Source organism: Myotis yumanensis, unplaced genomic scaffold (genome assembly GCF_028538775.1).
Source record: "Myotis yumanensis isolate MYYU_CA2020_CCGP unplaced genomic scaffold, mMyoYum1.0.hap1 SCAF_21, whole genome shotgun sequence".
NCBI classification, from domain to species: domain Eukaryota; kingdom Metazoa; phylum Chordata; class Mammalia; order Chiroptera; family Vespertilionidae; genus Myotis; species Myotis yumanensis.
This window is the reverse complement of record NW_027223772.1, coordinates 16,187,033-16,214,941: the sequence shown is the minus strand read 5'-3', so window position 1 is coordinate 16,214,941 and position 27,909 is coordinate 16,187,033. Positions and strand designations below refer to the sequence as shown.

Sequence of the window (27,909 nt, the reverse complement as noted above, 5' to 3'; positions counted from 1 at the left end):
CCCCATCTGCCTCATCCCCGTCCTTAGCCATAAGGAAGCTTGCTGTAAGACCCAAAGGTTATTGGAGCCACTTTGCTGAAATGGGAGGTTTATTAGGGAAAGGAGAGGCGTCACAGCCTCTCCTGGGCACCCACACCCACAGAAGAAGCGTGACGGCACCACGTGACCACCCTCAGTGACCATTGTGTGCCCAGGTCTTCTGCACCCAGCTGACAGAAGCAGGGGTCCCTCTGGAAGTCACCACAGGCGTCTTCTCTAACATCTCCTCCATCTACCGCTTCCACGGGCAGTTCCTCCTGCCCGAGCTGCAGACAAGGATCACAGAGGAGTGGTGAGTGTGGCCTCTCCGGGGAGCTTGGCTCTGCACTGCTGACAGTTGACTGTCCTGGTGATTGTGTCATGGTGCTGTTGTTTCTTAATTCTCTTTGCCAAGTGGCTTCTAAATCTGGAGTTTTTATGTCTTAAAAAGCCAGGAGGCACTTGGACCTGCTTCCCAGCTCTGACCTCAGCGACCCACAGCTGCTAGTGTCTCCCAGCCTTAGCTTTTTCATTTGAAAGGGACCTGCTTAGGGCTTCATGGGATTAAGTGGGGTTAGACATCTGCAAGCACCCCAGCAGCCAGCAAACCGAGCCTTTTCCTCTTAGGGACACTCCACCTTTGCCTTAAAATATTGGGTTTCCCCTCAGTGTACACCTTGGGTCCTCCTCTGGGGCAGGGCCTTTCCCTCTGCCGCTTCTGTTCATTCTCAGCACGGCTGCAAGTCATAATGACAAAACATCCCGGCACAGCGCCACCAGCCCTCCCCACCGGTCCCCTCATGGCCCCTCCCCGCCATCAGCCAGGCTTTCTGCTGTTCTGCTTTGGTCTGTGGCCTCCCGCTGCTGCCCTTTGCTGGCCCTCGGAGCCAGAGTCCTGGCCCCTCTGGCTGCAGCCAGGCCCGGGCTCCCCCCACCAGGACCAGCCGGACACTGGGTCACTATGTCAATCTTCAGAGGGACAGGCTGCACTTAAGGAGCAGGCGCCCAGGCCTTTGGGCTCAAGCTCAGGGCTGGGCTGGCTGACACGTCCTTCTGGCGAGAAAGGGGTTTTCTCCTCCAGGCCCGGGAGAGGCCGTCCGCACGGTGCCCGCGGCTGCTGGGCGATAGCAGTGCAGGGGGCAGCGCCTGAGGCCTCCTGCCCGGCTGGGCCTTGCCTGAACCCCCGGGCACATTTCCGGTGAGGCCGCAGTGGTTGGTTTTGTCTGTGTGCCCTTTTCCTTCTTTTCGATGATTTATTTAGGATCAATTCCCCCACAGTTCTAAGATCAAAGAATATTAATTTACGTTTATGCTTTTTGCGGCTTATTTCTAAATCCCTGGCCCAGTCATGGTCAGGGGTGCGCAGTGCCCGCGTCGTCCATGCTCAGCTTTGCTCCTGGGAAGGGTGCAGTGGGGTTCCTTGCTTCTCTTTGATGCCGTGGCCGTCATGACAGTGGCTCCCGCCCTGGGTGTGAGCGCGGCTCTGTGCCTGCCCTGGTGACGGTTCAGGCACCTGCGTTTGCCATCCGGCATCTGCTATTTTCTCTTCCCTGTGAGTCGGGGAAGGAGACGGAGGCTCTGGATGGCGACAGTTTGCTTCCTGCCACACAGAGGGGGTCAGGCCGACGCCGTCCCCCACCCCCCCGCCCCCCATGAAGTCCCTCTCACCTGACCCCTCACCAAGTGGTTTCTCTGATGATCTCACCCCCCACAAAGGGACGTGAACCCTCGGTTCGGGGACATCCTGCAGAAGCTGGCCCCGTTCCTCAAGATGTACGGCGAGTACGTCAAGAACTTTGACCGGGCGGTGGAGCTGGTGAGCGCCTGGACCCAGCGCTCGCCCCTGTTCCGGGACGTGGTGCACAGCATCCAGGTAGGGCCTGGGATCCCTGGGGGCCGGGGGGGGGGGGGGGGGGGGGGGGCTGGTCTCCACGTGGAGGACTCGGGGCCATGGCAGGATGTGTCCAGATGCACTGTGGACACTTTGATTCACAGACTAACTCCCAGAGACAAATCATCCTTCTTATGTCCCCCGTGGGGACACCGTGGCTCAGAGAGGTGTGCGATCTGTGCTGTGTCCGGCTGCTGTGGACAGACCTGAGCCCGGGGCTGGGGGCCTCGGCGGCTAGCCAGGCAGTTAGGAAGGTGCTTCTAAGCGTTTCCTCTCCTGCAAAGTCTGCTCGCATCTGGCTGCTGTTGTCTCCTGCTGTGTCGCCTTTTTTTTGTGGATTCATGAGGTTTCTATGTTAAGAATGTTAACTGCCATCTGTCATATGTGTTACAAATGATTTTTTCCTATTGATTTTTTAAAACTTTTTAGCTTTTTGATGTTTTCTATACAAAAGTTTTGGTTTTTAATTAGCCATATTTGCCAATTTTTTAAAATAAAGTAATGCTTTTAAAAGTCTTTAAAGTAATGCTTATAAATGGATTTCTCACCTCCCAACGTTATAGAAATTGTTTTCTTCCAATGTATGGCTTCATTTTAAAAGTTAAAACAAGCTATTTCAGAACAATTTCCCGGTGGACTGTGGGATGAGGTAAGAATCTAGTTTTATTTTTGTGAATAGTTAGCTGCTTACCCTAACATCACTAGCGCGCGCGCGCGCACACACACACACACACACACACACATGCTTTAGTATGTCCTGGAGGGTTAATGGGCCCAGAGACCCTTCCTGCAAGGACTTGGAGACCAGACCCGGGCCTGGCCTGGCTCTTCCACAGCTTTCTGCATTTCCCAGACCCTCTGTCAGCGTGACTTCCCAGTGTGGAGTCCCCGATCGTCCCGTGTCCCTCAGCATCCAGAGAGGATGCTCGGACCCCAACTCCTTCCTTCTCCCTTCCACCCACCCCTGCCCCCCTCCCCTCACTATGTCTGGGTGCTCCCAGCTTTCCCCACGGAGGTTTCTGAGCTGTGCCTGGGGCTGACCCACAGCCCCGAGGGTCTCGTGCTGCCAGGGGCTGTAGGTCCAGTCACCCTGTGGCAGGGCGGGTTGGGGTTGGCCCAAGCAGGGCACCCCAAAGATGGAGGTCTAGGTGGTGTGAGTGCCGTGGCTCTGCACCTGTCGAGGCCAACAGACGGCGAACAAACCCCACTTCCTGGGACACAAATCACAGCACGCTTTCCTTCCCTGTGTGCCTGCGTGGCCTCCCAGCGGTCACTGGCCGGCTGACCACTGTCCCGCAGCATCGTAGTTGCCAGAAGAGCTGTGGGTTCACCCCCAGCCTCACAGACCCAAACTCCCGGGGCTCCACTGCCTTCACAGCCCAGATGCCTGTGTTTGTTAGTTTTTTTTCTCTTCCTACATCTCTTCTTCTTCTTCTTCTTAATAATAATAATAATAATAATAATAATAAAGCTATAATTGAGGAAGTTGAAATCTGTCTAATTTGCATTGGGCAGTTGGTATCTGATTGGTTATCCTGAGGAAGTAGAGAAGAAAAGGCAGCATGGGGTTCCATCTGGTGCAGCTCCCCACTAAGGCCAGGCCACGCCGCCTCTAGACTCCGGGCTGTGGTGGCCGGGCCCTGGGCGATGCCGAGGGCGCCCTGCTGGCTGGGCAGCTCACCCCGCAGGCCAGGTCCTGGGTCTGCAGCCTCGGGGGCGGGATGACCAATGTGTTGTCACAGGCAGACATGATCCAGGTCCCAGCCGAGCTGGACACTGCATCCCCACACCCTGGACAGTCCTGGGCCCTGGGTGGTGCGCGGTGGGGGTTCCCTCCCAGAGCAGCATGGTCTGCGGCCATCAGAGGCCACCCGCCCCAGGCCCTGTGGCGTGGTGCCTTCGTGGGTGAGGCTGGGGTGTTCTGGAGGCCTGGGCACAGGGAGCCCCCCAGCTGAGAACCCGTGGACAAACCAGGGATGGGGCCTTTGGAGGGTCCCTTGGTTCCATCCAAAGCATAGTCTAAATTTTTGGGACTTTTATTTTGAAATAATTTCACATCTTTACAAGAAGGTTGCAAAAAGAGGGAACTTCACATTTTGTCTTGTTTACTTTACAGTCTTTCCAACCGCACACACGGGGTCATTAGTTTTGAACCTTTAGACTAAGTAGCAGCTGTGTAGCCACTGTGTGTGAGCACGGCGTGCCCTGCTCGCCGGCCGCGGCGCAGCCATGCTGTCCCCCAGCCCCTGCAGACATCACCTGTTGTCCGTGTGCTTCATTCTCTGGCCCACATGCCAGGCCGGGACCACGGTCGCCTTTGCTACCATGTCTCCGTCTCCGTCTCCGCCTCGGCCTCGGCCCTGTCACTTCTGCAGGAGACGGCAGCCGCGTGTGCGCACTGTCTCTCCATCGGGGTTTGTCCGCGGGTTCTCCACGCCATGAGCACCCTGTCCTGCCCAGGGGACAATCTCCAACTGCCCACTGCTGGGGTGCTCCTGCAATCCAGGTGCTGCCAGCCCCCCAGGGTGCCGGCCTCCAAGCTCCTTTCCACGTGCGCGGGGGCGGGTAGCGGGGGGGGGTGGGTGGGGGGGGGGTGGGGGGGGGGTCGGGCGGAGTGCAGGTGCCCGGGACAGCCAGAGGACAGCGCTCACACTTGTGGTTGGTCTGGAGGAGGTGCTGAGGGCCAGAGGGAGGGTTGTGTTGAGGAAAGAGAGGGGGAGCCTGGGAGCACCTCGTCCCACCCACACAGCGTCCGTCCATGGGTAGGAGGCCAGGCAGGACCCAGGGCTTCCCTCAGGCGGTGGGGAAGCTCCTGACTTCCTGGGGCAGCGGGGGGGGGGGGGGGGGGGGGCTCAGTCAGGCCCAGGTGAATGTGGTGGGGACGGCACTCATGAGGGAAGGTGGGGTCTCTGTCCCTCTGTTGAGATCTTCCCCAGGGCGCAGGTGCAGAGGCCCGGTGGCGCCACTGCTCCACCTCCCCAGGCCTCGGGCAGCTCCTGGAGGCGGTGGGGGCTCCCTGCCCCACGTGGTGCCCTCTGTCCCACAGAAGCAGGACGTGTGCGGGAGCCTGACGCTGCAACACCACATGCTGGAGCCCGTGCAGAGGGTCCCCCGCTACGAGTTGCTGCTCAAGGACTATCTGAAGTGGCTCCCGGCAGACGCCCCGGACCGGCGGGACGCGGAGAGTGAGCAAGCCCCGAGGCCACGGGTCCCGGGCGGCGGGGAGAGACAGCCACAGGGACACAGACAGACTGGGAGGGAGAGAGCTCCAAGTGCCCCGGAACATTTGGGAGGCGACCGAGGGTCTTGGAGACGGAGGAGGCCCCTGCTGTGCACAGTGTGGGGGAGACAGGGTCCTGGGAGGCGCTAAGTGCCTGGGCCTCAGGGAGGGCCTCGCTGGGGGCCGGGGTCACTCCTGGCCTGAGCACAATGGCCGGCACACAACACAGGGCAGGGCGCACCCATGGGAATGAGGTGCGAGCCCCCCAGGCCCAGCAAGCCAGGTCTGTCTGCAGGGCTGCATCCCTGCCTCCCAACGAGTAGGGCCTCTAGAGCAGCCCCACCCGTGGGACAGGCAGGGAAGGGCGGGTCTCCAGCCTCGTGGGTCCGGGGGGTGTGGAGCCGCTGGTGCCCTGAGCCACGCTTCCTCCTGCAGAGTCCTTGGAGCTCATCTCCACAGCCGCCAGCCACTCCAACGCTGCCATCCGGAAAACGGTGAGCGAGAGGGGTCCCCGGAGGGTGTGAGGGCCCCTCAGCGTGAGGCAGGGAGAAGTGGGGGGGGCAGTGCCACCAGCGAGCACACACACCTGTCCCCAGGTGGGCTCCATCAGTGAGCGCACACACACACACACACACACCTGTCCCCAGGTGGGCTCCATCAGTGAGCGCACACACACACACACACACACGCACACACTTGTCCCCAGGTGGGCTCCATCAGTGAGCACACACACACACACACACATCCACTTGTCCCCAGGTGGGCTCCATCAGTGAGCACACACACGCACATGCACACATGCGCACACACACCTGTCCCCAGGTGGGCTCCATCAGTGAGCACACACGCACACACACACACACACGCACACACACACCTGTCCCCAGGTGGGCTCCATCAGTGAGCACGCACACACACACACACACACACACGCACACACTTGTCCCCAGGTGGGCTCCATCAGTGAGCGCACACACACACACACACACCTGTCCCCAGGTGGGCTCCATCAGTGAGCGCACACACACACACACACACACACACACACTTGTCCCCAGGTGGGCTCCATCAGTGAGCACACACACACACACACACACACACACACTTGTCCCCAGGTGGGCTCCATCAGTGAGCACACACACACACACACACATGCACACACTTGTCCCCAGGTGGGCTCCATCAGTGAGCACACACACACACACACACACACTTGTCCCCAGGTGGGCTCCATCAGTGAGCACACACACACACACACACACACACGCACACTTGTCCCCAGGTGGGCTCCATCAGTGAGCACACACACACACACACACACACACCTGTCCCCAGGTGGGCTCCATCAGTGAGCACACACACACACACACACACTTGTCCCCAGGTGGGCTCCATCAGTGAGCGCACACACACACACACACACACACATTCACACTTGTCCCCAGGTGGGCTCCATCAGTGAGCACACACACACACACACACACACTTGTCCCCAGGTGGGCTCCATCAGTGAGCACACACACACACCCACTTGTCCCCAGGTGGGCTCCATCAGTGAGCACACACACACACACACACACACACCTGTCCCCAGGTGGGCTCCATCAGTGAGCACACACACACACACACACACACACCTGTCCCCAGGTGGGCTCCATCAGTGAGCACACACACACACACACACTTGTCCCCAGGTGGGCTCCATCAGTGAGCACACACACACACACACACACACACACACACCTGTCCCCAGGTGGGCTCCATCAGTGAGCACACACACACACACACACACGCATACACCCACTTGTCCCCAGGTGGGCTCCATCAGTGAGCGCACACACACACACACGCACACACACCTGTCCCCAGGTGGGCTCCATCAGTGAGCGCACACACACACACACACACACACCTGTCTCCAGGTGGGCTCCATCAGTGAGCACACACACACACACACACACACACACCTGTCCCCAGGTGGGCTCCATCAGTGAGCACACACACACACACACACACACTTGTCCCCAGGTGGGCTCCATCAGTGAGCACACACACACACGCACACACATGCACACACTTGTCCCCAGGTGGGCTCCATCAGTGAGCACACACACACACACACACACACACGTCCCCAGGTGGGCTCCATCAGTGAGCACACACACACACACACACACACACATGCACACTTGTCCCCAGGTGGGCTCCATCAGTGAGCACACACACACACACACACACACACCTGTCCCCAGGTGGGCTCCATCAGTGAGCACACACACACACACACACACTTGTCCCCAGGTGGGCTCCATCAGTGAGCGCACACACACACACACACACACACATTCACACTTGTCCCCAGGTGGGCTCCATCAGTGAGCACACACACACACACACACACACTTGTCCCCAGGTGGGCTCCATCAGTGAGCACACACACACACCCACTTGTCCCCAGGTGGGCTCCATCAGTGAGCACACACACACACACACACACCTGTCCCCAGGTGGGCTCCATCAGTGAGCACACACACACACACACACACACACCTGTCCCCAGGTGGGCTCCATCAGTGAGCACACACACACACACACACACACACGCATACACCCACTTGTCCCCAGGTGGGCTCCATCAGTGAGCACACACACACACACACACACACACCTGTCCCCAGGTGGGCTCCATCAGTGAGCACACACACACACACACACACTTGTCCCCAGGTGGGCTCCATCAGTGAGCACACACACACACACACACACACATACCTGTCCCCAGGTGGGCTCCATCAGTGAGCACACACACACACACACACACGCATACACCCACTTGTCCACAGGTGGGCTCCATCAGTGAGCGCACACACACACACGCACACACACCTGTCCCCAGGTGGGCTCCATCAGTGAGCGCACACACACACACACACACACACCTGTCTCCAGGTGGGCTCCATCAGTGAGCACACACACACACACACACACACACACCTGTCCCCAGGTGGGCTCCATAAGTGAGCACACACACACACACACACACGCATACACCCACTTGTCCGCCGGTGGGCTCCATCAGTGAGCGCACACACACACACACACACGCACACTTGTCCCCAGGTGTGCTCCATCAGTGAGCACACACACACACACACACACGCATACACCCACTTGTCCGCAGGTGGGCTCCATCAGTGAGCGCACACACACACACACACACACGCACACACTTGTCCCCAGGTGGGCTCCATTAGTGAGCGCACACACACACACACACACATGCGCACACACACCTGTCCCCAGGTGGTCTCCATCAGTGAGCGCACACACACACACACACACACGCGCACACACACCTGTCCCCAGGTGGGCTCCATCAGTGAGCGCGCACACACACACACACACACACACCTGTCCCTAGGTGGGCTCAATCAGTGAGCACACACACACACACACACACACACCTGTCCCTAGCTGGGCTCCATCAGTGAGCACACACACACACACACACACACACGCACCTGTCCCCAGGTGGGCTCCATCAGTGAGCACACACACACACACGCGCACACACCTATCCCCAGGTGGGCTCCATCAGTGAGCACACACACACACACACACCTGTCCCCTGGTGGGCTCCATCAGTGAGCACACACACACACACACACACTTGTCCCCAGGTGGGCTCCATAAGTGAGCGCGCACACACACACACACACACACACACACACCTGTCCCCAGGTGGGCTCAATCAGTGAGCACACACACACACACACACGCATACACCCACTTGTCCGCAGGTGGGCTCCATCAGTGAGCGCGCACACACACACACACACACACACACGCATACACCCACTTGTCCGCAGGTGGGCTCCATCAGTGAGCACACACACACACACACACACGCACACACTAGTCCCCAGGTGGGCTCCATTAGTGAGCGCACACACACACACACACACATGCGCACACACACCTGTCCGCAGGTGGTCTCCATCAGTGAGCGCACACACACACACACACACACGCACACACACACCTGTCCCCAGGTGGGCTCCATCAGTGAGCGCGCACACACACACACACACACACCTGTCCCTAGGTGGGCTCCATCAGTGAGCACACACACACACACACACCTGTCCCCAGGTGGGCTCCATCAGTGAGCGCACGCACACACACACACACACACACCTGTCCCTAGGTGGGCTCCATCAGTGAGCACACACACACACACACTTGTCCCCAGGTGGGCTCCATCAGTGAGCGCACACACACACACACACACACACACACCTGTCCCCAGGTGGGCTCCATCAGTGAGCACACACACACACACACACACACATGCACACTTGTCCCCAGGTGGGCTCCATCAGTGAGCACACACACACACACACACACACACACACCTGTCCCCAGGTGGGCTCCATCAGTGAGCACACACACACACACACACACGCATACACCCACTTGTCCCCAGGTGGGCTCCATCAGTGAGCGCACACACACACACACGCACACACACCTGTCCCCAGGTGGGCTCCATCAGTGAGCGCACACACACACACACACACACCTGTCCCCAGGTGGGCTCCATCAGTGAGCACACACACACACACACACACACACCTGTCCCCAGGTGGGCTCCATCAGTGAGCACACACACACACACACACACGCATACACCCTCTTGTCCGCAGGTGGGCTCCATCAGTGAGCGCACACACACACACACACACACGCACGCACACTTGTCCCCAGGTGTGCTCCATCAGTGAGCACACACACACACACACACACGCATACACCCACTTGTCCGCAGGTGGGCTCCATCAGTGAGCACACACACACACACACACACACATGCGCACACACACCTGTCCCCAGGTGGTCTCCATCAGTGAGCGCACACACACACACACACACACGCACACACACACCTGTCCCCAGGTGGGCTCCATCAGTGAGCGCGCACACACACACACACACACACACACCTGTCCCTAGGTGGGCTCCATCAGTGAGCACACACACACACACACACCTGTCCCCAGGTGGGCTCCATCAGTGAGCACACACACACACACGCACACACACCTATCCCCAGGTGGGCTCCATCAGTGAGCACACACACACACACACACCTGTCCCCAGGTGGGCTCCATCAGTGAGCACACACACACACACACACACACTTGTCCCCAGGTGGGCTCCATCAGTGAGCGCACACACACACACACACACACACACACACCTGTCCCCAGGTGGGCTCCATCAGTGAGCACACACACACACACACACGCACACACTTGTCCCCAGGTGGGCTCCATTAGTGAGCGCACACACACACACACACATGCGCACACACACCTGTCCCCAGGTGGTCTCCATCAGTGAGCGCACACACACACACACACACGCGCACACACACACCTGTCCCCAGGTGGGCTCCATCAGTGAGCGCACACACACACACACACACACACACACCTGTCCCTAGGTGGGCTCAATCAGTGAGCACACACACACACACACACCTGTCCCTAGGTGGGCTCCATCAGTGAGCACACACACACACACACACACTTGTCCCCAGGTGGGCTCCATCAGTGAGCGCACACACACACACACACACACACACACCTGTCCCCAGGTGGGCTCCATCAGTGAGCACACACACACACACACACACACACACACACCTGTCCCCAGGCGGTTTCATCGGCATGCACACGCTCCCACATGTCCCTCAGGGCAGACCGGGCCCTGCTGAGCACTAGACAGGCCTGCCCGTATGAGCTCGGTGATCATTGGTAGGTGTTCAGCGCTCCGTACCTTAGTCTATAAAACAGTCACTGGCAGACCTGTCTCACGGGGCTGTTCGGGGGCTAAATCACTGTGGGAAGGAGTACAGGACCGGGCACAGGACTAGCTCCAGGGTTCCCTCACTTCCATTCACTCACTCGTCCACTCACCTGCCGGCCAGGTCAGGTGCTGTGACAAACCCACAGACGGGGCCGCTCACACAGCACACGTCTCGCACTCTGGAGGCCCAGATCCAGGTGCCAGGGCTCGGCCTGGCTCCCAGCAGCTGCCTCTGCACTGTGTCCTCCCGGCCGAGGGAGCAACCAGTGCCCTGGGGTCTCCTCTCAGGCTCCAACCCCGGCCTGGGCTCTGCCCCCAGGGTGACCTTTCCTCCACATGCAGCCTTGCTGAGCGAGCACCTCTGTGTAACGGGCTCGCGGGGGTGGAGCCCTCGCCGACCCTGGGACTCACGGCTCTGTCCCATTTGGCCTGCAACTGCGCTTCCGGCGGCTGCGTCCCCACCCGCCCCGTGCCTGTCTTCCACCCCGAGACCTGGCTGCACGCACAGCCGCTGTGCCTGTTCTTTCAGTTAGTTTACAGTCAATACTATTCTGCAGGGCACTGTTGCTTTTTGAGAGAAAAAAGAAAGTGAAATACCTTTTTAAATCCCAGTTTTCTCAAAGGTGAGATTGAGGGTGGGCGGCTTGGGTTGGGACAGCTCTGTGTGTGGTCTACTTCCTGCATCCTCATTCCCCTCTGCTCCCAGGTCTGGGTCTGGGGCCAGGTCCCTGGAGGGTGCCCATGACAACCATCAACAGGCCATACTTTACTCTGGGGCTTTTAAAAATCTAACCCCCCTTTTCCTACCCAAAACTGAGTCTAGGGAAGGGGGAAGCTGCTCTGCAGAATGGCCTGGGCGTGAGCCACCTGGACTGTGGACAGCGGGCAGCTTCCAGGGCCTACGTCTCGGAGGGGGGTGGACAAGCCCTCCCCTTTGGGTGGCCTCCGTCCCACCTGTGGCATACCTGCTGCATGGCATTTCTCTCCCCAAGTCCAGGGAGGCCTCCTCCCACCAGGTGTGAGCAGCGGGAGGCTGCGGTGGAGGCCCAGTGAGCTCCCAGGGGTGGCGCTAGGGAATGATCGGTGTGTGCTCACTGGGCTCCTCATGCTTTCACCCCTCCCCACCTACCCTCAGCCTCGGCCCACAGACTCCCCGCGCCTCCCCAAGCCACCAGTCAGCCCCCTGGCCTCTGACCCACCCTCTCCACTCAGAGATTTCCCAGGGCCACCTATGTTGTCATTCTTTGTTCAGAACCCTCCTGGCCTGCAACTGCCTCCCAAGTGCAGACCAGCTCTCCCACATGCCAGGTATCTGCCCAGCCCATCGGCGCACCCCAGGTGCACACCCAGCCCCCAGTACCCCAGGTGCACACCCAGCCCCCAGTACCCCCCAGGTGCACACCCAGCCCCCAGTACCCCCAGGTGCACACCCAGCCCCCAAGTACCCCCAGGTGCACACCCAGCCCCCAGGTGCGCACCCAGTACCCCCAGGTGCACACCCAGCCCCCAGTACCCCAGGTGCACACCCAGCCCCCAGTACCCCCAGGTGCGCACCCAGTACCCCCAGGTGCACACCCAGCCCCCAGTACCCCAGGTGCACACCCAGCCCCCAGTACCCCCAGGTGCACACCCAGAACACCCAGGTGCACACCCAGCCCCCAGTACCCCCAGGTGCGCACCCAGCCCCCAGTACCCCCAGGTGCGCACCCAGTACCCCCAGGTGCATACCCAGCCCCCAGTACCCCCAGGTGCGCACCCAGCCCCCAGTACCCCCAGGTGCGCACCCAGTACCCCCAGGTGCATACCCAGCCCCCAGTACCCCAGGTGCGCACCCAGCCCCCAGTACCCCCAGGTGCACACCCAGCCCCCAGTACCCCCAGGTGCGCACCCAGTACCCCCAGGTGCATACCCAGCCCCCAGTACCCCAGGTGCGCACCCAGCCCCCAGTACCCCCAGGTGCATACCCAGCCCCCAGTACCCCCAGGTGCGCACCCAGCCCCCAGTACCCCCAGGTGCGCACCCAGTACCCCCAGGTGCATACCCAGCCCCCAGTACCCCCAGGTGCGCACCCAGCCCCCAGTACCCCCAGGTGCACACCCAGCCCCCAGTACCCCCAGGTGCGCACCCAGCCCCCAGTACCCCCAGGTGCACACCCAGCCCCCAGTACCCCCAGGTGCGCACCCAGCCCCCAGTACCCCCAGGTGCACACCCAGCCCCCAGTACCCCCAGGTGCACACCCAGCCCCCGGTCCATACAAAGCCCTTCAGCCCTACCCTCCTGGTCCTCCTCGCTCTCAATGCCAGTTCCCTTCTTGTCCCCACACCCACATGTACCATCTGTTTCTGTACCAAAAGCACAAGGGCTGGCCAACCAGTCTGCTCCTGAAGTTTGCAGGCTGAGATGACTCAGGCTCGAGGGCAGAGGCTGCTGCAGTGTGTGGGCCAGGGTCCCTCGGGTGCTGCTGCCTCTACTGCACTCCCTCTCACTCCTGGCTCAGCCCCGTGGGAGTGACAGGTCAGGGCCCCTCACTCCTGGCTCAGGCCCCGTGGGAGTGACAGGTCAGGCCCAGGGCCTCTTGGCTCAGAGCTGGGGCCACAGTCGCCGACTCTCCCATCGCACCCCTGGGGCACTGGTTGGTCATGTTGCCACCAGCCAGTCGTGGGCCAGAGGGAGAGGAGCGGCAGACGGACAGCGGTCTGGGCTCTCGGGCTCGTGGAGTGGGAAGCAAGGCCTGAGAGGTCCCGAGCCTCGCCGAGGGCCGCACAGCCGCCTGGCTTGTGTCCTGCAGGAGAAAATGCACAAGCTCCTGGAAGTGTACGAGCAGCTGGGCGGGGAGGAGGCTGTGGTCAACCCGGCCAACGAGCTGATCAAGGAGGGCCACATCCAGAAGCTGTCGGCCAAGACGGGCGCCGCCCAGGACCGCCACCTCTTCCTGGTGAGCCCTGCCCCCCTCCCCGTCCCGCCCCCCCCACCCCGCTCGCCAACCCTGCCCCTGCCCAGCCTTCTCTGAGGGCCCCTGGCAGCAGCCTGCCCCTCACCCTGCTGTCCCTGTGGAAGTTCAACAGCATGGTTCTCTACTGCGTGCCCAAACCGCGGCTCCTGGGCCAGAAGTTCAGTGTCCGGGAAAAGATGGACATTTCCGACCTCCAGGTGGGTAAGCCCCCGCCTCCCCCTCCCTGGGAGGCACAGAGCAGGCTTGGGGACACGGCTCTGGTCCCCGCTGTGCAGCCAGCACTGGCCCACTTCTGCAGCCTCTGCTCTGTCCGTGACCCAGGCACAGCAGGGCTGCCGCCGAGCTGCCTGGGCCTGGCGTCCTGGGCCTGTGGGCAGGATCCCGTCCCTCTGCTTGGCCCACCTGCCAGGGTAGGTCCTGTGGGGCTCGCGCTCACAGCTGAAGGAGGGCCCAGGACCTGGGCTGGCCCCTGGCCCCTGTGCGGTCAGTGCTCAGGGCCCCCTGACAGCACCACAGGCGAAGTCGAGGTGGGTGCCTGACCCGTCCATGCTCCCGTCTCCTGCCCCACCTCCGGGCCCCGAGAGGCTCCAGGGCCTGCGCCTGAGCCGGGGCGGCAGCGCAAGGCTGTGGATCGATAGGAGCTCAAACATAATGGCCAAATCCAAGTATTTGACCCATTCTAGAAAGGGAAGTTTTGCCCTAGTGATACAAAAAAATTCTTCTTACTTTGAAATTCTCTGAATCCAGGTTTAAGAAATACCATTCAAAGTAATGACTAACTAATGACCATAGTTAGAAGAAACTAGTTTTCTAGTGTTTCCCTGTAAAAAAAGAAAAGAAAATCAGTGTGTGCGATCCACTGGGTGTGTTAGAGCAGCGGTCCTCCGCCTGGGGCTACGTCGGGAGGCCCCTGTGCGGCCCCTGAGCAGCCCGGCCCTGCCCCGAGCGCGGGCCCTGGTCTGCGGGTCACGCTGAGGGCCGCCCGGAGCCAGGCACTCCTGCAGGCGTGGGCACCCTCCCGCTCTCCTCCTGCTGCGGGTTCCTTGGTGGGGACGGGCTCAGCCGGTCCAGGGCGCGGGGCAGGCGGGCTGGTGGGGGGAGGTCCTGGCTCGCCCTCCGCAGACCTGCCGGTGGGACCGAGGGAGCCTCCTCAGAAGGCCTCCGTGGGGAGAGCAGGGTGAGTGCAGGCCGCTCGGTGACGGCTCCGTTCTGTCCTCGGCGCGTCCTGTAGGTGCAGGACACCAGCAAGCCGCCAGCAGCCACCACGTTCATCCTCACGGGGAGGAGCCGGGCCCTGGAGCTGCGTGCCCGGTAGGCTCAGCTGCGCAGCCTTCGCTGCTGTGTGAACTCAGTCTTTGGCCGGGAATTTCAGCCGGCGGCTTCTCTTTCTAAACCAGACCACCTTGCTGTGTGTTTTTATTTATTCATTTATTTGTGGTTTAGGCCATACCTGAATGAGGGGAGTCCATGCAGGATAAGCCCCCTCCCCACCCCCCAGGGGGCACCCTTCCCACCCCTCACACGCCCGCAGGGTCTCTGTGCTCACACACAGATGGCTGGTTACTGTACAGCCTGTTCTGCATCTTGCCTTTTTCACTTAATTTATCAGAAACCATCTCAGTCAGAGCACCTTTCCTAAAGCACGTAATGCTTCCCAATGGTCACTGACTGGCTCTCTGGCGGGGCCCAGGCTCCATGGGGTCTGGCCACAGCACCTGCCCCAGGTGAGGTGCAGGTGCACTAGGCCTGCCAGGTGGGCTCCTGACAGAGAACTGTGGGCCATAGGGCAGCACGTCTGCTTTCGGGGCCGGTAGCTGTTGTCACGCCACCGTGGAGGGCCGTGCCAGGCTGTGCTCTGACTGGTGACAAAGTGTGGGAGACCCTTCCTCCCACCCAGGGCCTTGGTGATAATCCACTGTGTCCAGGAGGCACTGCCTCACCTCCACTGCAGAGGCCTCTGCACTCCACCTCCCACCCCAGCACTCCTGACCCTGTGTGACCCATGTGACTATCCCTGACCCCACCTGTTCACACCTGACCCCACCTGACCCATGTGACTCTACCTGACCCCACCTGTTCACACCTGACCCCACTTGTTCACACCTGACCCTACCTGTTCACACCTGACCCCACCTGTTCACACCTGACCCCACCTGACCCATGTGACTCTACCTGACCCTATCTGGCCCCAATTGACCCCACCTGTTCACACCTGACCCCACCTGGCTGCACCTGACCCCCTCTAGCCAGTGTCCTGGAGCCCTGCAGGGCCGTCTTCTGGGTCTGAAACTGCCCTTGGAGACAGTGCGCGCTCGGGCATGGCGGCAGGGTGGGGAGGAATCAGGAGGCGGTTACTCAGGATCCAAAGCTGAAGTCATAAAACCTGTTTCTGTTTCTCCTAGGACGGAAGAGGAGAAGAAAGAATGGATTCAGGTGAAGCTCCTAAAGTCACCTCATTCTTGAGCAGTATGGCCTTTCCTGTTGGAACAAAGGCTTGAGTAGCCCCAGGCCGTGCCCTACCGGTCTGCCTCGAAGTGGTGGACTGACCAAGTTCATAAGCACCTTTAGACACCACGAGCCTTTTATTGTGCTTGCTTGGCGCCTCCCCGCTGTCCCCCCCCCCCCCCCCCCCCCCCCCCCCGTAAATAGAGAAACATAAAGAGCTGGCTAGCGTGGCTCCGTGGTTGAGCATCGACCTATGAACCAGGAGGTCATGGTTCCATTCCCGGTCAGGGTACATCCCAGGTTGCTGGCTCCATCCCCGGTGTGGGGCGGGCAGGAGGCAGCTGACCAATGATTCTCTCTCATCATGGGTGTTTTTCTCTCCCTCTCCCTCTCCCTTCCTCTCTGAAATCAATAAAAAACATACATATGCAGGGCCTGGAGGTGGGCATCAGGGAGGTGCCCTCCCCTGGGGGTGGACGTCTGCTGTCCGCTGGCTCTGGGGAGGGGCCACACTGCCTCTCCACGGCCTGGCAGGCAGAGCAGGACGAGGGGTGGGACTCACAGGATGGAGCCTGTGCTTCCAGGGGCGACAGGCGGGGAGGTGGGCTGCACCCGGGGCAGCACAGGGAGCCCGGAGTGGCCAGGCCAGGCCAAACACTAACTGTTAGAGACTGTGGCTTCCAAAATGCGTAGAAGCGGTATCTGGGTGGAGGAGAAGGAAAGTCAGAGATCAAGTGGAAATGGACTGCAGGAAAGGGAGACAGGCCTCACACCCACAGAGAGCATCCGTGGCTGGGAGCACCACGTGAGGGAGCCTGCTGCACTGTGGCACCGGACGGAGCGGGTGGGAGGCCCGGCTGCTGTCAGTCACATCCCAGGGCCTCACTTCCTCCTGTCAGGGGGCGCTTCCCGTGTGCAGGGTCAGGGGACGTGGGCGCACAGGACGCTGTGAGCACCACTGAGGCCTGTGCCCTGCCTGCTCCAGGTCATCGAAGCCACCATCTCGAAGCACAAACAGAACAGCCAGACCTTCAAGGCCTTCAGCGCCGCCTTCAGCCAAGATGAGGACCCCTCCCAGACTCCAGAGGCCCCTGTGAGTGCCCGAGCCGGAGGCTGTGCGGGAGGCGCCTGGGTGGGCATGTGGCTGCGGGAGCCAGTGCCCAGCACACTGCCCAGCCTGCGCGCAGGGCTGGCGTCAGGAAGGGAGGCTGCCCCCACCGGAGTTATCCTCATGCCCAGGGCCAGGGCTGGTGCACAGCTGACGTCTGCCCACTCTCTACCGAGTACCTCTGGGGACCCCTGTGCCTCCAGGCCAGGCGGCCCCGGTGGGGCCGCAGCAGGAGGCGGTGCTGTGGCCGCTCACTGTCCCCACACAGGCCGCCTGGGCCTGGCGGTGGGGACAGGGCTGTAGCCATCCCTTGTCCCTTGGGGGCCACCTGGGGCTTCGGCACAGCCTGTGTCTGGGCTTCAGAGTGAGGCTGCCCACCGGGTGTCCTGAAGCTGCTGGGTGCCCCGCCAGCCTGGCCAGCAGCCCCGAGACCCGGACGCCAGGTGGCACCCTTTTCTGCGGCCAAACTTCGGCCTGCAGGCCACCTCGCTATCTACTTAATATTTGCTTTAAATCTGCTCGCTTTTTTCTGCTTTCTGGATTATTTTGAAAGAAAACGGGCAGGTGCAGAGCTCTCTACAAGGACACCTGAGGGAGGAGCCGGGACCAGGGCTGCTCACTGCGGGGCTGATGGTCAGGTGCAGGTCTGGGCTGATCCCAATGCTGCCCTGGACTTTGGCATGTGGCCGAGCCTCCACTCTGCCAACTGTCTCTGTCCCTTTCAGACGACGAGTGCCAGCTTCGAGGAGCCTGCGGTGGCCGCCGACGGCAGAGGGGGTGCTGCAGGGGTGAGTGACCCCAGCAGAGGCAGGAGGTGGACACTTGGGTCTAACTAGGGGGGCCTGAAGGGTGAGTTCAGACCACAGTGACCTGTGTGTGAGCAGGTCCCCACAGTGATGATCCTGGCCTGTTGGTGGAGGGTTGGGGGGCCACTGGGACCTGAATGTGCAAGTCCTCGGTGGGCGGAGGTCCCAGCTGAGCTCTGGAGACCTGAGCTCTTCTCCTCGTGTGATACGTGCTGAATCAATGTGAAACGAGGCAGTTCCACCCTAAAGGGCTCCACCGTCCAGAGAGGAAAGGTCATCCCGTGGACGGGGATTTCGGGCAGACAGGGGCCCTGGCAGGAGAGCCTGAGGGGTGCTATCAGGGAAGGCTTCTTGGAGGTGGCATCTGACCAGTCTGTTGGGCCCAGGAGGATGGGTCCAGGGAGGCATGTGCCCAAGACCCCTATCCTGAGCCTGCTCACCTTCCTCAGCCTGGGCAGTGCAGGCAGGAGGCACTACCAGGCTCCTTCCTGGAACAGCTACAGCGGTTCTCAACCTGTGGGTCTCGACCCCTTTGGCGGTCGAACGACCCTTTCACAGGGGTCACCTAAGACCATCCTGCATATCAGATATTTACATAACCATTCATAACAGTAGCAACATAAAGTTATGAAGCAGCAACGAAAATAATTTTATGGTTGGGTCACAACATGAGGAACTGTATTTAAAGGGCCAGGTGGCTGCACAGGGGCTGAGCCCTGGATGTGGTGCAGTGCAGCCCGTGGGCTGCGTGTCAGGGGGACCCAAGGCACGGAGAGAGGAGCAAGAGGTGGGCGGGGTGTGTGGGGCCCCCTCAGAGAATGTTCTAGGTGGAAGGGACCCCTCCGATTGGCTGCCCCCCTCCTTTGATGGGGGAGAAGGTGGGTCTGCCTGAGCCAGGCTTTGACCAGTAGAGCTGTGGGCCATGGCCACGCTGGGCCCGTGGTGCACAGGCTCCGCCTCCTCCTGTCCGGGGCTCAGCCCTCCAGGGGCTCCAGGTCGCAGTCCAGGTCTCCTTGTTCCGGGCCCTTTACCCACCCAGGTTGGGGCTGGGCCCCAGTACGAACAAACAAGCAGCAGCAGACGGCCTGTGGGGCCAGCTGTGCGTGGCCCGGCCCCGGTGTGCAGCTCTGTGTCTCGGGGCAAGACTCAGTGACGTTGTAGGAGGCACTCAAAAGTGGGCCTTAATTCTGACACCCCCCAAAAAATGATCTTTACTACAAGATGCCAGGCATAAGCTTTTTCTTAGCATATTTGGAGAGGAAGAGTAAGCTCATTTGTGGGGTGCTGGTCTGATCCTGGGGTTCTCAGACACAATCCCTGCAAGCTCCTCTCTCCTACGAGAAGTTAAGCCCCACCAGGAAGCCCCGCAGTGGGCCTGAGCCCAGAGCCTTCTCGCTCTGTGCTCTGTGCAGGAGCATAGAAACATCCCCTCCCGGGCCAGACCCTCTGTGGGCGCAGGGCCTCTTCCCGGTGCTGCTGCTGCGTGAGCCCCTCCCCTAGCATCCCCAACAGCCTGGCTGCCTCCACCCTCTTCCTTTCCCTGGGGCTCACCCCTCCCTCCCCCTCCACACCACAGGCCCCAGCAGTCCTGAGAGACGTCTCCAGGGAAGGAGCCCTGATAGGGGAGGCTCAGTGTGGCTGGCGGACAAGGCCAGAGGTGGCTCGGGGAGGACACCCACAGGCCTTCGCCACCCTATTGTCTGTGTCTGTAGGTAATGCATATATGCATATAAGATCTTTGTTTAATCTCTTCCTGACCCCCCCCCCCCCCAACCCTCTTCCCTTTGAGATTCATCAGTCTGTTCTATTTCCATGCCTCTAATTCTATTTTATTTACCAGTTTATTCTGTTCATTAGATTTCAATATTGCCTTTTTATTGTTCATATTTTTTATCTTTTTCTTTTTCTTCTCCTTCTTCCTCTTCTTAAAGAATACCCATGAGCATTTCATGTAATACTGGTTTGATGGTGATAACTCCTTTAGCTTTTTCTTGTCTGTGAAGCTCTTTATCTGACCTTCAATTCTAAATGATAGCTTTGCTGGGTAGAACAATCTTGGTTATAGATCCTTGCTATTCATCACTTTGAATACTTCTTGCCACTCCCTTCTGGCCTACATAGTTTCTGCTGAGAAAGCTGACAGTTGTATGGGTGCTCCCTTGTAGGTAGCTAACTGCTTTTCTCTTGCTGCTTTTAAGATTCTCTCTTTGTCTTTAGCCCTTGGCATTTTAATTATAATGTTTCTTGGTGTTGGCCTCTTTTGGGTTCCTCTTGTTTGGGACTCTGTGCTTTCACCAGGTAGGGAACATTTTCTGTCATTATTTCTTTAAATAGGTTTTCAATAGCTTGCTCTCTCTCTTCTCCTTCTGGCACCCCCCATGCGAATGTTGGTCCCAGAAGCTCCTTACACTTTCTTCATATTTTTGGATTCTTTTTTCTTTTTGCTCTTCTGATTGGATGTTTTTTGCTTCTTCATATTTCAAATTGTTGATTTCATTCTCAGAATCCTCTACTCTACTGTTGAATCCCTGTAAATTATTCTTTATTTGTCAGTGTATGCTTAATTTCTGACTGGTTCTTTTCCTTTCTTTCTTTCTTTCTTTCTTTCTTTCTTTCTTTTTTTTTTTTTTTTTTTGCATTCTCACTAAGATCCTTGAAAGTCTCACTAAGTCCCTTGAAGCTCTCATTAAGATCCTTGAAACTTTATAACTGTGGTTTTTGCACTCTATAGCTAGTAGTTTGCTTTCTTCCATTTCTTTCATTTGTGACATGTTTCTTTGTCTCTGCATTTTGGCTGCTTCCCTGTGTTTGTTTCTATGTATTGGGTAGAGCTGCTATGTCTCCTTGAGTTGGTAGAGGGGCCTGTGTAGTAGGTGTCCTATAGGGACCAGTGGCTCAGCCTCCACAATCACCTGAGGTGGGCACTAGGTGCACCCCTTTGTGGGCTGTGTGCACAGTCTTGTAGTTGAGCCTTGATTGTTGTTGGTGTCACTGTGAGGAATTGACCTCCAGGCCAATTGGCTGTGAGGACCAGCTGTGACTACAGTGGGGGAGCTACTTGGCAGGGAACACCCCTATGGAGCAGGACTTGCTTCAGTGGGGCTTTGGTGCTCACTGAGTCTGGCCCTTGAGTGTGTCACTTGTGGATGTGTAGGGTTGTAATCTGGTGTGGTCTGAAACTGATCACTGGGTGCACTGGCTCTTGAGTCTCCAGGGAAGTGCAAAGTCAGCCACTGCCTGGGGTCGCCTGGCAGGAGCTACAGAGGGATCTGCAGATGGCTGCTATTTACTATTTATATTGGGCTTGGAGGTGCCCAGGTGAGGCCTGGCTGTGAAGCAAAGCAGGCTGGTGCTAATGCCAGGTCTTGGACCTTTTATTGATATGTTTGGGGTATGCTGTCACCAGCTGCAGTTTGTTTGAGAGATTTTAGCAAAGTCTGAAGTGTGAGCAAGGACAGACCATTAATATGCAAAAGCCACTACAAACAGCTTGGAAGGGGCTGCAAATTGGATGGGTCAGGGTCTCAGGGAATTCCCAGGGCGGAGTAAACAGTGTGCTCCAGGCTGATGGAGACTCATATATGACTGCCAGTCAGTTCTGTGACACAGGAGGTCCCAGCACAAGAACAATGACCCCTGCGAGCACCCTTGTCTGGGAGAAAGCCACCCCCAAGTCCCTGCCCTAATGTCACCTCTTATGTATATGGGTCCCCCAGATCTTTGCCCTGGTGCTGGAGCTCAGAGGAAGAGATACCTTGTAAGTGTGCTATCCCTTTAAGAGAAACACCTGGGTCTCTGAGCCTCAATCCCTATTGGTTTTTACAGTCTGAAGTTATGGGGGTTTCTCTTCTCAGCTCTGGGACCCTGGGCTGGGGTCTGGGACCCCTTGCTCCTCATGGGGGGAGAGGAGGAGCTCTGCATACATGCTCTCCCTCCCGATTAAAAAAGTGGCACACGTGGGTGCCAGACCAGCTCGTTCCAAGCATCCACTCCTATCAGCCGCCATGTGCTTTCTTCTTTCTCTAGTTGTAAGACTTCCATTCAGCCAGCTTTCAGGAAGTTCTGGATGATGGTCTTCTGTATTTTAGTTGTAATTTTAATGTGGTTGTGGGAGGTGGTGAGTACTGGCGTTTACCTACACTGCCATCTTGGTTGTTCTGAGAAGCATTGGTTTTGCTTACAGTGGTTGTGCTGCCCATTCTCCCGTTAGCAGGGCCTCTGTGGGATAAAGTGACAGGGGCCCAGGGCTGTCTGACTCCCAGTGTCCGTGGGGCAGGGGGTCATGACATGGAGGGAAGCTGAGCCTAGGAGCAGCCAGCCTGCACCGGGCACTTTGTGCCATTCTGTGCAAGCATCACATGTTGGTGTCCATGGGGGATCGGGAGATGGTGAGTGGGGGCCACACAGCTGGGAAGTAGAGTCAAAATTTGAACCCAGGTCTCAATATTAGTCAGCTCAAGCTCTGTAACAAAATACCACAGACCCGTGACCTACACAGGCATTTATTCTCCCGGCTCTGGAGGCTGGAAGTCCGCTTGTCAGCCCCAGGGATTGCACTGCACGCGTGTGCCGTGAGGAGTGTGTGCCAAGCTCCAGGGCCCAGTGAAGACAGAGTAGGGGCGTGAGTGCCGTGTAGCCGATGCTCAGGACAGACACCCAGTCCTTGACTGGGACCTCTGTGCAGACAGCCACCGTCTCTCTCAGCATGGCCTCCGGTGGCTGAGTCCCTGGCCCCCATGCAGGGCCAGCATCCCAGCATGGAGTCCGGATCACTGAGAGCCTCACTGTGTGACAGGGGGGAGGCGGGGCAGCCATAGCCACGGGCTCCTGCTTCCTTCCCTTGTCTACATCAGTAATTTCCCCTGTGGGTGCTGCCCATGCGTCATACAGCCACCCCTACGTGTGCTGGGGGCTGACTGCGCCGTGTGTCTCCCACAGCTCGAGCCCAAGAGGGGGTCCTCCAAGATCAGGCGGGACAAGGAGAAGCAGAGCTGCAAGGGCTGTGGCGAGACGTTCAACTCCATCACCAAGAGGAGGCACCACTGCAAGCTGTGCGGGGCGGTGAGCTGGGCAGTGGGCCGGGCAGCCATTCTCACGCCTCCTCCAGCCCTCCTCTGTGATGCCTCCTCCCAGCCCTCCTCTGTGATGACTCCTCCCAGCCCTCCTCTGTGATGACTCCTCCCAGCCCTCCTCTGTGATGACTCCTCCCAGTCCTCCTCTGTGATGACTCCTCCCAGCCCTCCTCTGTGATGACTCCTCCCAGCCCTCCTCTGTGATGACTCCTCCCAGCCCTCCTCTGTGATGACTCCTCCCAGCCCTCCTCTGTGACGCCTCCTCCCAGTCCTCCTCTGTGACACCTCCTCCCAGCCCTCCTCTGTGACACCTCCTCCCAGCCCTCCTCTGTGACGCCTCCTCCCAGTCCTCCTCTGTGACGCCTCCTCCCAGTCCTCCTCTGTGACGCCTCCTCCCAGTCCTCCTCTGTGACACCTCCGCCCAGCCCTCCTCTGTGACACCTCCTCCCAGCCCTCCTCTGTGACACCTCCGCCCAGCCCTCCTCTGTGACACCTCCTCCCAGCCCTCCTCTGTGACACCTCCTCCCAGCCCTCCTCTGTGACACCTCCTCCCAGCCCTCCTCTGTGACGACTCCTCCCAGCCCTCCTCTGTGACGATTCCTCCCAGCCCTCCTCCCAGCCCTCCTCTGTGACGCCTCCTCCCAGCCCTCCTCCCAGCCCTCCTCTGTGACGCCTCCTCCCAGCCCTCCTCCCAGTCCTCCTCTGTGACGACTCCTCCCAGCCCTCCTCTGTGACGACTCCTCCCAGCCCTCCTTTGTGACGACTCCTCCCAGTCCTCCTCCCAGCCCTCCTCTGTGATGCCTCCTCCCAGCCCTCCTCTGTGACGACTCCTCCCAGTCCTCCTCCCAGCCCTCCTCTGTGATGCCTCCTCCCAGCCCTCCTCTGTGACGACTCCTCCCAGCCCTCCTCTGTGACGCCTCCTCCCAGTCCTCCTCCCAGCCCTTCTCTGTGATGCAGACGCCGGGGCCCCCAGCCTTGGTCTCCGCCCTCCCCAGGCTCCTGGCCCCCAGGGCCTGCAGAGGACCCCCCCTCGCCCGCCTGTTCTGTCTCCTGGGTCTCCTGGCCGTGGCCCTTCCCGCCTCTTCCAGGACAGGCCTCTGTCCACGGGAGAGAGGGTCACGGTGCCTCTGTCTGGCAGGTCATTTGTGGGAAGTGCTCCGAGTTCAAGGCAGAGAGCGGCAGGCAGAGCCGAGTCTGTGGAGAGTGTTTCCTGACACAGCCAGTGGCCCCCGCGAGCACCAGCCCCAGGGCGCCTGCCGAGCCCCAGCAGAGCGTGGAGGTGGGTGTCCCTGAGCCTGTGGCACGAGCTGCCACCTGGCAGCCTGGGCAGCCTGGGCTCCTGGGCAGCCAGCTTCCTGGGACCAGGACTGACGGGCTTGGAGGCCTGCAGGTGGCTGAGCAGCGGCACTGGAAGGTCGAGCATCCTGCCTGTGCGCCAGGCTCCCCAGGGTCCTCCCAGCTGAGTGCTGGGAGCCACGTGCACCCACGGTCAGGCCGCTGTTAGCAGCCCAGGCTGGGACAGACCCTCCAGGCCAAGGTGCCTGTCTCAGGCCTAGGAGGGGAGTCCAAGGCCCAGGTGTGGGCGGTGGGTCCCCTGAGGCCTCGCCACAGCTTGCAGACGCCGTCTTCTCCGCCCTCATCTCCGTGTGAGAACACCAGTCACACTGGCGAGGGCCCACCCTAGTGATCTCACGGGACACAATTACCTCCCTAAAGGCCCCTTTCCAAATATAGTCGCACAGAGGGTTAGGGTGCAGCACATGGATTTGGGGGCACACAATTCAGCTGAAGCAGATGGGAACCAGTGGCATCTTCATTCACGATCACTGTGATTGGAGACCTGGAGGGGAGATCTGCTGTGCCCCCCAAAGCCGTTGAGGGCCCCACCCTCCTCCCCTCCGCCCTCCTGAGGGTGCCACGCCCCTGCGGCTCCCCTTCAAGGGCAGGCCTGAGTTTATGGAGTGCAGGGAAAATGGAAAAGAGCAATGGGGCTTTCTCCAAAAGTGCGTTTTCCCGTTCTCTGCACATATGGTCTATGGCTCTGAAGCCAGATTCCTGCTGGAGCCTCCTGGGAAGCTATTTATGATATTGGGGTCCCTCCCTAGATATCGCAGGCGTGGTCGAGTGGGCCCCGCTGTGGCAGGGCTCCTGAGTGTCTATTACAGACATCAAATGGTACGTATATCAGAACCAAGTGTAGGAGATGTGAGCGCGGCCCTGCGCTCTCAGCACCAGTGCCTGGAAGGCCCAGTCTGAGCAGGGACCAGCCCGCCAGGGGTGTCTGAGGGGCTTCCAAATGGCACTGAGCTTGTGTCCATGGCTGCCCTAAGCATGCCAGAGCGAGGAGGTGTGGTATGTGTGGTGGATGGTGTGTGTGTGTGTGTGAGTGTGTATGTGAGTGTGTGAATGTGTGTGTTTATGTGAGTAAATGTGTATGAGTGTTCATGTGAGTGCATGTGTATATGTGAGTGTGAATGGGTATATGCATGTCTGAGTGTGTATGTATGTGCATGTGTGTGAGTGTGTGTATGTGCATATCTGTTAATGTGTATGTGGGTATGTATGTGTGTGTATGTGTATATGTGCATGTGTGTATGTGAGTGGGTATGTGTGTATGTGAGCATGTGTTGGTAAGTGTATGCATGTACATGTGTATATGTGTGTGACTAGGTGTGTGGATATGTATATGTTAGTGTGTGTATGCGTGTGTGCCTGTGTGTATGTGTGTGTATGTTAATGCGTGGGGAGGTGTGTATGGATATGTATGTGTGTATGCATCTGTATGTGAATGTGTGTTAATGTGTATGTGCCTGCATGTATGTGTAGGAGTGTGCATATGGGGGGTGTATGTGTGAGTTTGTATGTGCCTGTTATGTGCGCATGTATGAGCATGTGTGCATGTATGTGGGGGTGCACTTGAATGTGAGTGTGTGTGTGGTCAACCAATGGTCATTGTAACCAATTCAATGCCAACAGGAATCCCCAATTTGGGGTTCAGTGAGGAAAGAAACTATTGAGTGCAAACAGCTCAATTGTGACATGCAGGGCCCTCAACATAGTGTGCGTGTAACAGCACTGGCTGCCGAAGAGCCCAGCTGTGGGCTCAGCTCAGGTGCTCTGTCCCGGTGGGAAGGGAAAGTGCACTCCCAGAAACACGGGGGAGCTGCTTATATAGACAGATGCCGACCCCTGGTCCCTGATCCTCTGTCCTCAGGCAAATGAGAACGCCAAATCCTTGCAGTTTGATTGGTCCAAAAGCCACTGTGCTGATTGGTCAGAATAGAGCCACTCTGGGTGGTCAGAGCTGCGCAGCTCTGATTGGATGGGGAAAGCCTCAATCCTATTGGTTGAAATGGATTCCAGGACCTCCTTTATAAGGGCCAGCTCAGGCGACAGAAACAGCGCAGGCAGGTGGTTCAGTGCAGCTTCTCCCTGTGCAGAAATGGCTGCTAGGCTCTGTTTTGTTTTTGTTTTTTAATTTAAGCCCAGTTAGCCACCAGGAGCCCTTCTTAGTAGGTGTCTTTTTTCTCAGGTCCACAGTGTGTGTGTGTGTGTGTGTGTGTGTGTGTGTGTGTGTGTGTCTCGAGCGAACAGCTGAATCGCTCCCAGCCCGTCCTTGCTGAGCCACGCTCTGGCTCTTGCTGGTTCACCTCTTACCTGTTTTATATCTGCCCTGACCCCGAGGGGGTACGGCCCCATCCAAATGCCCTTGCGGTGACCCTAGGAAGTGTCACCAGGCCCAGCCCCTTGTCTTGGTCCTCTACCCTCCACTCAGGCCCCGCGGCAGCCCTGCCTCCCCCACGAGAACGGCACCTGCAGGGAGACAGAGCACTTGGCCCCGCTCTGTGGACCCGCCCGCCCGCCTGCCCGTGTGGCCTCTGAGGGTATCCGATGGCGGCCTGGCCTGGAGTAAGGTACCCGCGGCCACTCCCGCATCGGCCTTCTCAAATGTGCTGTGCCAGGAGGCTGCCCTGGCAGCCCAAGCTGCAGGCCGCAGGCCGCACCGAGGAGCCCAGGCCATGCCGCCTGGGACCAACCCCTTGCGGCCCAGAGTCACTCCTCTGCGGCCCAGCTGTGGGCAATGGCAGTTGGTGATGCCAGGACTCGAGAGGCGGTGCTGACTCTCCTCCCCTCCCCTCCCCTCCCCTCCCCTCTCCTCTCCTCTCCTCTCCTCTCCTCTCCTCTCCTCGCTGCAGGACAGTGGGCCACCGCCCGCCCTGCCCCCTCTGGCTGCACAGTGAGTGCCGGACCTGCGGAGACGCTGTCGCCGGCACCTGGACTGTGCGGCAGGCCTGGCAGGCCTGTGCCTGAGCATCCCAGCCACTGAGCTGCAGCCGAGGTGGCTGGGAGCCCTGAGCGTGGTCGTGGTGGGGACCCGGCCCGGCCAGCCCGGGGCCTGCAGCCCAGGCCCGTGGACCGGGAGCTGAGTCTTGGCCATGGCCTCTGCTCTGCCGTCGCCCCTGCAGGGCCCGTGCTCACCTGAAGGTGGCCCGGGAGATGAAGTGTGCCCACTGCTGAGGGGCTG

At 59.3% G+C, this 27,909-nt stretch overlaps 1 protein-coding gene across 1 annotated transcript in view; it reads left to right on the top strand.

The window, feature by feature from the left end:
• FGD3 (FYVE, RhoGEF and PH domain containing 3) overlaps window positions 1-27,700 on the top strand; it is a 46,499-nt gene extending 18,799 nt beyond the window's left edge. Inside the window, exons 4-16 of the mRNA XM_070400866.1 lie at window positions 195-331; window positions 1,735-1,891; window positions 4,956-5,094; window positions 5,565-5,623; window positions 13,789-13,935; window positions 14,058-14,150; window positions 15,185-15,264; window positions 16,356-16,386; window positions 17,384-17,491; window positions 18,232-18,294; window positions 23,251-23,373; window positions 24,523-24,663; window positions 27,581-27,700. Of these exons, the coding sequence (XP_070256967.1) occupies window positions 195-331; window positions 1,735-1,891; window positions 4,956-5,094; window positions 5,565-5,623; window positions 13,789-13,935; window positions 14,058-14,150; window positions 15,185-15,264; window positions 16,356-16,386; window positions 17,384-17,491; window positions 18,232-18,294; window positions 23,251-23,373; window positions 24,523-24,663; window positions 27,581-27,625 (1,323 nt within the window). The 3' untranslated portion in view covers window positions 27,626-27,700. The remainder of the gene's footprint in view (window positions 1-194; window positions 332-1,734; window positions 1,892-4,955; window positions 5,095-5,564; window positions 5,624-13,788; window positions 13,936-14,057; window positions 14,151-15,184; window positions 15,265-16,355; window positions 16,387-17,383; window positions 17,492-18,231; window positions 18,295-23,250; window positions 23,374-24,522; window positions 24,664-27,580) is intronic.
• The last annotated feature ends 209 nt before the right edge of the window (window positions 27,701-27,909 follow it).